Source organism: Bidens hawaiensis, unplaced genomic scaffold (genome assembly GCF_021521415.1).
Source record: "Bidens hawaiensis isolate Kalapana, Puna unplaced genomic scaffold, B.hawaiensis_p1.1 tig00029414_1, whole genome shotgun sequence".
Taxonomy (NCBI): Eukaryota; Viridiplantae; Streptophyta; class Magnoliopsida; order Asterales; family Asteraceae; genus Bidens; species Bidens hawaiensis.
Genome location: NW_027494879.1, coordinates 237,462 through 247,973, shown reverse-complemented (window position 1 = coordinate 247,973; position 10,512 = coordinate 237,462). Strand labels below are relative to the sequence as shown.

The 10,512-nt window shown below is 32.5% G+C and overlaps 1 protein-coding gene across 2 annotated transcripts; it reads left to right on the top strand.

The window, feature by feature from the left end:
- The first annotated feature begins 3,950 nt into the window (after positions 1 to 3,950).
- LOC143578970 (protein DETOXIFICATION 43-like) lies at positions 3,951 to 10,136 on the top strand. Of its 2 annotated transcripts, XM_077062400.1 has the most exons (14): positions 3,951 to 4,015; positions 6,733 to 6,811; positions 6,901 to 7,022; positions 7,114 to 7,398; positions 7,487 to 7,680; positions 8,137 to 8,272; positions 8,358 to 8,454; positions 8,541 to 8,641; positions 8,755 to 8,918; positions 9,082 to 9,153; positions 9,280 to 9,396; positions 9,489 to 9,584; positions 9,671 to 9,792; positions 9,932 to 10,135. In XM_077062400.1, the coding sequence occupies exons 2-14, from the start codon at positions 6,735 to 6,737 to the stop codon at positions 9,972 to 9,974; spliced, it is 1,626 nt and encodes a 541-aa protein (XP_076918515.1). In that variant the 5' UTR covers positions 3,951 to 4,015; positions 6,733 to 6,734; the 3' UTR covers positions 9,975 to 10,135. The 2 variants fall into 2 exon arrangements, with proteins under 2 accessions (XP_076918515.1, XP_076918516.1); XM_077062401.1 differs by lacking the exon at positions 3,951 to 4,015 and having other exon boundaries at positions 6,540 to 6,811; positions 8,364 to 8,454; positions 9,932 to 10,136.
- The last annotated feature ends 376 nt before the right edge of the window (positions 10,137 to 10,512 follow it).

The window sequence follows — 10,512 nt, the reverse complement described above, 5'->3', positions numbered from 1 at the left end:
TAGAGAGGAAATGGAATCATGAAAAAGAAAAAACAAAATCTGTTTTTTTAGAAACTTTTAATCAAAACTACGTAGTTTTGATGGTTTCGTATATAAGCTTAGATGCTTAACAGCACCATATTCACTTTCCCTATATAAAAAAGTGTTCAAATAAGAATAAAGAGTTTCCTAGGAATGGTAAGAACCAATAGAATTTTGACATGTGGAGTTATAACCTATGGTGAAAGAATAATTCTAGGAAACTATGTCGGTTTTTGGTAATTTTAAATCTTAACCATTGATTAACGTGATCCAATTGCTATGATTTATTCCTAGCCTTCCTAGGAGACTACTTATTTTTAGAATAACCCTCCCCTATATATATATAACCGAAACTAATTCGAGCGTCGTGAATAAATAAATGATCGATAATAAATTTGATTTAATATCAATAGACCGAAAAGTAAAATTTTAAACGGGTCAGGTTTTAAGGTTCTAAATTTAACGAATGTTACACTTATATTGACCCAAACCCATTCTGACCTATCACCCATTCCAACCCAACCCATTCATTTTGCTATTGCTACTTAGGTCCAACCACAACACTTAAATGTGGCGCTATGAGAGCAACCCGGATTTAAATAAATTGAGAAGTTGGTGCATACGACAGAATTAATTTAAGGACATCATGCTTGATCTCTACGCTTACTCTTAATTATTTCCGCCGCCTGGTATGCCTTCTGGATACTTGGACATTGTTGTTTTTATTTCTACTAATAATTATCTATCTGGTTGTGCCAAAGGTTTCTCTCTATTGCTGGTGAGTTAGCGTTCTATTGTTGGATGATCCATGGATCTATCACATGATGCATTGACTTACTTGACAAGGGGAGTACCAGTTTTCTTACCCTTGCCCTAGCGCATTTTATTACATTACATGCATTATTAGTACATTAAAGACAATGCACACTTTTAACTTTTAAGTGCGGAGTGAGAATTGAGAGATTAGAACAAAACCAAACACATTCAAAGTTTTTCATATTCTCGTTGGTATGGGAATTGGGATTCTCGCCATTTCTTGTATTATGTAGCACCATATATGCTCTGGCGTGCCACCGGAAATGGCCTATGTGATTTTTCAAGATGTGTGGTGGGTTCGGTTCGTGTACTTGAAGCCACAAGAGATATGTCGACTTGTTCCTCTTAATCATGGTTTTCGAGGTGCATGCTTTAGGGGTGTTTGGGATTGCTTATTTTCACCGGCCTATAACTTACTAGATTTTTGAAAACGAATAAGATGTTTGTGATTACCTTTGACGTGAGAGGGAAAAGTTAATATGTTACATTTTTATAAGTTATTAACTTATTAAAAAGTTATAAGGAGCGTTCATAAGAAATCCCAAACACCCCCTTCATTCGTTGATTTCTTCCGAGAATCCAAATTTCCTGAGACTTATGATTATATTATAATATGGAACTTTGGTAATGGTGATAACAATAAAATAAAACAATAACAATAATAATTAGTACAATTTGCGTCCTTGTGTGTGCAAGATTACATAAATGCCCTTATCGCTAACGGCAGAGGAAACGGTAGACAGAAACGGTAGACAGATAGACTCAAAGTGAAAGAAAAAGTAAAGGTTGGGAGATCGGGTGTCAAGCTGCCCGATTTTTAAACTAGCATTGCAAGTTGATTCCGCTTTTTTATCGAGGGACTCAAATTATAATTTACTCTAAAAGTAAAAACGATATATACCATAATTGGGGGAGAAAAAATTAAAATACAGATATATGTTCAAGCTTGCCATCGTGATTCTCGTGAATTGTATCATTGATTATTTTGTTGGTTTTCCTTTTTAACAGAAACTAGAAACCATAAAGGATATATTAGTCTGTGGGCTCAAATTCATTCTTATCATGTTTGTTAGATGGATACTGAAAGTTGAGTGACCTAATTGAGAGAAAATTAAAAGTTTAGTGACCAAATTAAGACAAAATTGAATATGAGTGACTTAATTAGAATAAACTTGATTATTATTCTTCAAAGTTGTTCCTTTTCAAATTCAATTGTATTTCTTTTGTTTTAATATATATATATATGTATGTATGTATGTATGTGTGCGTGTGTGTGCGCACGCACGTTTTTTGCGGATTTCTAATAGGAAAGATACAAACTAGAACTTCCAAAGCAAATAGAATAGAATGACTAGTCTTATAATATAGTTAAACCAAAAACACCTATTTTTTTTTTCGAGTGATCGCGTGATCACTTTTGTTCTCATTCATTCAAGATATTATATGCATATATATTACACTATTTGATTCGCATGTTTAGTACAATTTTTCAGTTTGTACATTGACTTTTCCCTATAAAATAAGAAGTACCTCCACTAGTAAGGAATTAGAGAGGACAAAACATGACCCGTTACAAGAGACTCACAAAATCAGGAACAAAAGCAAAAGATAAAAACAACACGAAAAATAACATGGGTCAAAATAACAAAGGAGGTCCAGAATGAACTAAACGAAACGATCTCGCATAAACCGAACCGACCACCCACTGCACTATACCACAAATACTAAGTGATCTAACCGACATCCAATATCTATGAATACCCGCCCCACTTATGCCAGTTTTAGCTGTATCTCATTCAGTAAAGCAAAACGCAAACTAACGTCGTCCTTTCCTCTACCATAAGTTCTTCATGCCTTTTAAGTTCACAAAAGCAATATATTTGTCAACTATGATGAGTCAACATAATCTAGCCATGAGAAGCCTGATGCCCGACTATGATGTACCTTTCTTAAATTCTTCCACGTATAGACGTAGAAGGTTTAGACAATGAAACAGACTTTCGTAAGCCCTTGCCATACACAAGATTTTCAAAAGGCTTTTCATTTCTAGCAGTACCCTAGCCAATATTACTATTCAACAAACCTTGTTATAAACAATAACATAACAAGTTTTCAACATTATATTGTAGTAAAAGTACATACCATTTACATGTATCATTTTCATGATATTAATTATATACATTTCAGAAAATTCATTTGAGGGAAACTATTTTAATCATTTTATATTAAACAAACTGGTAATGGTTTGTAAGTGAGTTGGAGAGTATATTAAATAAAAAAAATATTTCAGGAAATGCAACCAAAAATAGTTCGGAAAATAATAACACTCTTACAAACGTACTTTCCCCATAAAACAACCGCATAACTTCGAATTAAAGTCCTTTAAAAAAATATGCCGTATTTCTATTTTCAAATAAAAAATGTTAGCAACTACCAATTTTTTTTTTCTTTTAATAGTTACTTGGATCACTAACGAACTACTGACCACCTGATCAACTCCATCAGTCAAGTATGAAACCATGGAGTGCTAGACTGGCGTTGGCACGTTCCTGAAAGGAAGCTCGTACATCATTTCGCCACATCAGTCCGAACCTGGAGACCATCCGTAAAAAAGAAGCCCATCATAGGTGGAAAAAAAAACCCATAGTCTAACCTGGAACCTATATGTTTTTGTCACGGGTGGAATTTAAACTAAAGATCTTCTCATTTTTAAAATAAAGTTTTTTAATGCATCATCTCAATTACTTAGACCGGGGGTCGTTGGTAGTAACTAACCCTCAACTATAGTCACACAAAATAGCCATCTTATTTATATTATTAATAATGGCAATATATTTGTAAATTATCATATTAGCAATATACTTTAATGTTTATTAGTTAAAACAATACTTCTATCAATGGAGTATAGTGTTTTTGTTTTTATACGAATGGATCCAAGACAATTAAGCTCCTAAATATGATATTATTTCTTACTTTTTAATTAAAGTATGTTATATTAATTAGTGATAAAAAGTATAAAATCATACTATATATAGTGGAGGTGAACCTTGTAGGAATGCATTCCTGCTTAAAGTTATAAGCCATTAGAAAGTGAGAGTTTTGGGTGACTCAAAACCAAAGATTATTTGCCTATCAAAAAGAGGAAGAAAGGTCTAATCTGAAGTCTCAACTTCTATAGGTAACATACTCTTTCTTTCTTGATAATTTTCTTATTTGTCAAAAAAAAAATAATAATAATAAAAAAAATTAACAACTTTTTATGTCTCTAATTTTCCGTGTATGTTAACTTTGTTTTCCTTGAACTTGATACTTCCATTCGTATTCTTCGGTTATATCTGTGTACTATTTTTTTAACGGATACATCTCTCTCTCCCCCCTCTTTGACGTCTAGAAGATTCTTTGTTGAAGTTTTGATCCATAAAATTTTATGGTATCATCTTTCTTACAAATTGACCGTTCAATTTTTTTCAAGATTAACGGTTATGATTTTGTCACTATTCATGATCAAAGTTGAATAAACACTTCCACTGTTTACTAGTTGAAAATCAATGTTTTCATACACTGATGTGTTAGCCTTCTCAACGAATTCTACATCAAATCTATTTTCCAAAACCTGAGTGTTAATGTTTTAAGAAAACAGAATGTGCATTTCAAGTAGAAAAGATGTTTTATATAGTTTTTTTTTCTTTGAATGGTTAAAACTCACGGACACTCTAATCTGGTCCTAAATCTACACAACTAATTGGTCATGACAGAACGAGAACTCATGATCTCTTCGGAAAAATAAAAAAAAAAAAACACCTTACAATTTCCATTCGTGACACGCCTTCAATCTGCATATTCTTTCTTTCGATATAAAAAGTATGCAGTTAGCTTGTTGGAACCTTGTGATATTCTGGGAAGTATGCAAAGACATGTTCTAATTTCTAGAAAATAAAAATTAAAGAATTAAAACAAAAGGAAAGCAAAAAATGCGAGTTGTGAACGTAAGGAATGCCTTCTTTCAATAAAGCAAACACGTCATACCCCATTACTAAGTAGAGAAATGAAAATGAATGTAAAAACAATAATATTTGTTTGGGCACGGATATTGCCACCAAATCAGTCTACTAAAGTAAGGAAAAGGTCTAAGTTTTGATGGTCTTTTTCTAAATTTTGATAAGCGTTGGTTTCATGTTTCCAAATAATAATTAAGGAGGCTAAAGTAAGGATAAACATACTTTAAGTACTAAAATACGTTTAGTCTTACTTTAAAATAAACCAAAACCTTTACATAATACTACTTTGTGTGAGAAGTAGTTAAAAATGTCATTTCACCTGTAAATTATCATTGATAACACCCTTTTAAACAAAATTCATATTCATATCTGGATGGCTGAATCCAGATATGCACATTGTAACAATATACTCATTTATTTGGGATTTTATAAATCATTATATTTTAAAAGTTATAATAAAAAAACATGTTAATGGTCCATGTGACATAATATGATTGAATTATAAAAGAAAAAAAAAGGTTTATTAAATTATTACTATTTAGCATCATATTGTTTTTCTCAAATACAAATTTTGTTTCGGCAATATATAAATCTAATGTAAACAAAGAACCACGATAATTGTATAAAAAATTATGAATATTGTTTTATCTGTAATCAAGGCTGGCTCAACGTCTTCGGAGGCCTAAAACTAACTAAAATGACGAAGCCTTTTTTTCCTTTTCTTTATGCATATAGCACTAGAGAGTATCAAAAAATTATGGATACGATGATATGTAGTAATAATGGACATGGGACAATCCTTCTTAGCTTGTGACCCATTAATGAATTACTAATTCTAAAAAAAACTTGATTTTCAAAATATCATAATACATAACTCATATTTAAGATAGGGCCACATAAATCTGAAGGCCTAAAACCTTTGCCTCATTTCCCTACGAGACGACCCTGTCTGTAATACAAAATTGTATAATAGTGTTTGTTGCATTTCCTGTTATCTATTAGAAGTACGTATAAATAACTATACCCATATCCGAACTACATATAAATATCTATCAGAACTAAGTATTAATAGCTATACCGATTTTCCCATTTTTTTTTTATCTAAAAGTAGTTTCAATACTATATATGAAAAGAGTTAAATTAAATAGTTAAATGTATATTATCAAAGGTAATAATGATTATATTATCTTCCTAAATGAAACTTTTGTAATCCAATAATGTAAAACAACAAAATCCATTTATCATCTTCACATTTACACTTTTTATCTTCCGATTATGTCCAATAATTTAGCCACTTTCGTCTTTGATTTCTCTTTAATAATGCATTGTGAGAAAGAGAGATGGAAGAAGAGTAGAATATGGCCCAAATTAATTAGGACCAAATTCCCAAAGCACTCTAGCTTTCTTATGCTAGACGCAAAATATTTATATAACTAATTTTTTATATTTTTCATAGATTTTTAGTGCCACTAAAAGTTTATATGTTTAGTATATAAATAAACTGCATGCCTAAAACCTGTTCACCTACAAGAGGCACACTCTAAGCATATTGTACATGTGTCTTGCGTGTGCAAAGTGATCAGTGACAGACCTAAGATTTATTTTTCTAACGAGGGTATGCTTTTTAGAGTGCTAAAAAATATCCAGTGGGTTCCGGTTTCTTTTCCAATGAAGTGAGCCTTTTGCACAACATGCGCGTCACTGTGTCCGAAGCAAACAAGCTTGCGTCTAAGGTCGCCTTATGCGTCTCAGGCGTGCTTTTTAATATACACCCAGTTTAGTGTCATAATTTCAACAAGATGTCAACATGGTTACTTATATAGAGGAGTTTTATGCCGCTGTTACAACTCTATAAATTGCGGTTACTTTGTCGTCAACTAGCCTGCTCGTTTTGCAGCTATGGCGGAAGATGGTGTTGTGGTTTCGACACAAGGAAAGTGGAAGCATCCAATGTTGGTTTTCTTTAAAAATATTAGGTACTTGTTTGGCATGATGAATAATAATAATAATTATTATTATTGTTATCTTTATTAAAGTTGTTATTGCCATATGAAATGTTTTGTAGGCTGGTCCTGAAAATGGACTCACTTGGAAAAGAAATACTTTTAATTGCTGTGCCTGCAGCCATGGCATTAGCTGCTGATCCCATTGCTTCTTTAATCGACACCGCGTTTATTGGTCGTTTAGGTAAGTAAAAAATTTTAACTTTTTAAATAATTTCTGTATAGGAGTTTTTACTGGATACATTTGTTTGTTTTTTTAAACGATTTTTGTATAGGCCCGGTGGAAATTGCTGCAGTAGGAGTATCTATCGCGATTTTCAATCAAGTTTCAAAAGTAGCAATATTCCCTCTTGTTAGTATCACAACTTCATTTGTTGCTGAGGAAGAAACTATAGAAAGAATGAATTTGGAAGAAATCAAAGTTCAGAATAACACAGAAAAGAGTAATGTGAACAAAGAGGACACAAAAGAATCGACAAAAGATGATGTCAAACTTGAAAATTTGGAAAACGGTTCGGCAGCAAAGGATGAGAAAGATAAGGATTTGGCATCAGAAGATGGTAATTAAGTCGATTTACATTCGTGTTTTATATTAAATGAAAAACTTGTATTAATAATCTTTTCGGGTTCGTTGGTCTTGTTGTTCAGGTTTCGAAGCTAGTCCATGCAAGCATACAACTGTTAAGGATATTATATCGAATCCGCCGAATCTCAAAAAACAAAAGAGAAATATCCCTTCAGCATCAACAGCATTAGTGTTTGGTTCAATTCTTGGTGTACTTGAAACAATGTTGCTTGTACTTCTAGCAAAACCATTATTGAGTATAATGGGTGTGAAATCAGTAAGCGTCTGCATTCTAGTAACGAATTTATGGGAAAACTTTACCAAATAGTAACCAAGCTTCCCATGTGTTTCACTAAAGTCACTCAAAGTGTATTTGTTCCTCTAAACTCACTCAACTCTTTAGGTGTCTTAAATTTAATTTTTTTCTATAAATGTTTAAATCTTTTAATATTAAGTGAGATAAATGAAACATATAAGTCTTGGTTACTAGTTAATAAGGGATTATTTTTCTTTTCAATAAATTTGAAGTAGGAGGTTACAGTGAATAAACTTATTTTACTGTATACCAAGTTTTATAACTGTTAAATGTAAGTTAAGTCGACTAGTCGAGACTCAAGCGACTTCAGAAGAACAGAAAAACTCAAGTGATTTTAGTGAGCCACTTAAAAGACTTAGTCATTATTGTACAAAAGTTACCACTTATTAATTAATCTGCATATTATTTATGATGCAGGGCTCTCCAATGCTTTTACCTGCACACAAATATTTGACATTGCGCGCGCTTGGGGCTCCAGCTGTTCTTCTCTCTTTGGCAATGCAAGGTGTCTTTCGTGGTTTTAAAGATACTAAAACTCCTTTATATCCCACTGGTATGTTCACTTATATCATTTTTTTCATTATTTATGCTAACTTTTTATGCATATTATTCCAACATATTTTTGTGTCCTATTTCAGTGGCAGGAGATTTAACAAATATAATTTTGGATCCAATTCTTATCTTTGCCTGCAAAATGGGAGTCAGCGGTGCAGCCATCGCACATGTTCTATCCCAGTAATTATTCATTAAATTTTGCATTATATTTGGTTTCACCCTTTCAACTATAAAAACTAAAAACAGATCTGTTTATTATTCTGCAGGTACTTGATAGCATTAATTCTGTTAGTCAAGCTGATTCAGCAAGTTGACCTATTGCCTCCGAGTGTTAAAGCTCTGCAGTTCGGTCGATTTCTTGAAAATGGTATATATATCTTCGGTTTCCTGAGATAAACAGCTTTTCATAGTTCATGTGAAAATAATCTTAATATAATAAAAGTCAGTCCAACATAATGTTTTCTGGTGATATCTCCACAGGTTTCTTGTTGTTGTTTAAGGTTATAGCCGCAACTGTTTGCGTGACATTGGCTGCATCATTGGCTACAAGGTTGGGTGCAACACCTATGGCTGCATTTCAAATATGCTTGCAGGTCTGGCTGACATCATCACTTCTTGCTGATGGGCTGGCAGTTGCTGGACAGGTAAATGCTGTTTGTTTTGTGTGATAGCAGGGTATTGGTGGGACCCGTGAGTTTTTCCTGATGGGTTTTGTTGATTACAGTAAAAGTGTTTAAAATATTGGAAGCTTATATATTGTTCTTAGAACGAATGAGGATCGATATTTGTGTTTATATAATTTTGTAGGCGATAATTGCCTCAGCTTTTGCGGAAAAGAATTATGAGAAGGCTACAGCTGCAGCAGCTCGAGTACTTCAGGTGTGGATGATTATCACATTTTATCTGCAATAAATGGTGTAACATGACATAAACTTCCCATAATACAGATTAATAATATATTTTCCTTCACATGAAAATGTTTTTGATAAATGTTGTAATTTGCAGATGAGCTTTGTAATGGGCCTCGGGCTTGCTCTACTTGTTGGACTCGGGTTGCATTTCGGTTCTGGAGTGTTTACAAAAGATATAAGTGTTAAACACATAATAACCATTGGTGTCCCGGTATATATCCATCTTTTTTAACAGTCAATTTAAATTATTTTTATCTTTTTGTTTATGTTTTCATATCACTTCACCTATTTTCCTACAATCAGTTTGTCGCTGGAACACAACCAATCAATTCAATAGCATTCGTATTCGATGGAGTTAACTTTGGAGCATCCGATTTTGCTTATTCTGCATACTCCATGGTAAGAAATACTGCTAAACATAATGATTTTTTTTCCTGCATTAAGTTTATATCGACTTTTGTTTTATGTGACTTTCTTCTTGTTAGATCCTCGTGGCGATAGGGAGCATAGGGTCATTACTTGTTCTGTACAAATCCGGTGGATTTGTTGGATTATGGGTCACTTTATCGATTTTCATGGGCTTACGCGCAATCGCAGGCATATGGAGGTATGCAAACCAATATTAACTTTTTCTTAATATTTGCTAGATGAAAAAAAACCCAAGATTGATTTCTTTCATCAAGATATACATTTTAAAAAATTGTTTATTATTATTAATATTGATTAATTAATATTTTGGTTTGCAGGATGGGAACAGGAACAGGTCCATGGTCTTTTCTTAGGAAGTAAAAGATGTTGGTTGCTTACAGGACATCATAGGATGTTTGTGTAGTGTGTATACCTCCTCTGTTTGTTGGTCATAGGAGAGTTTTCACCTTTTGCTTATGCTTGTTGAATTGTTTCAGATCCTTGTTGCTAGTTTTTACTTCTTTATTTTGATTGCATTCTAGTCTTTTCATATATAAGTTTGATGAATGATGACACTCATTTATCTACACTAGCTTGAGACCCATGTGTTTCACGGGTAATTGATGAAAAAAATAATATTTAATTATTAAGCGCATACAAAAAAATAAATAAATAAATTATCATGCATGTTAAGAGACAACCGTTGTAAAATAGTGTTTAAAACAATCTAGATATTTATTCCATTATTTTTGCATCCTTCAAATGAGTATTTAATAATTATTAATTAACAAATAAATGGTAAGGAAGGATTTTAGAGATTTAGTTGGTTTTAAATTGTGAGGATTATTGTGGGAGTGACAAGTGACAAAACATTGTATTCATTTATTATAGAATATAGATTTAGGGGTGTGCGTTCATG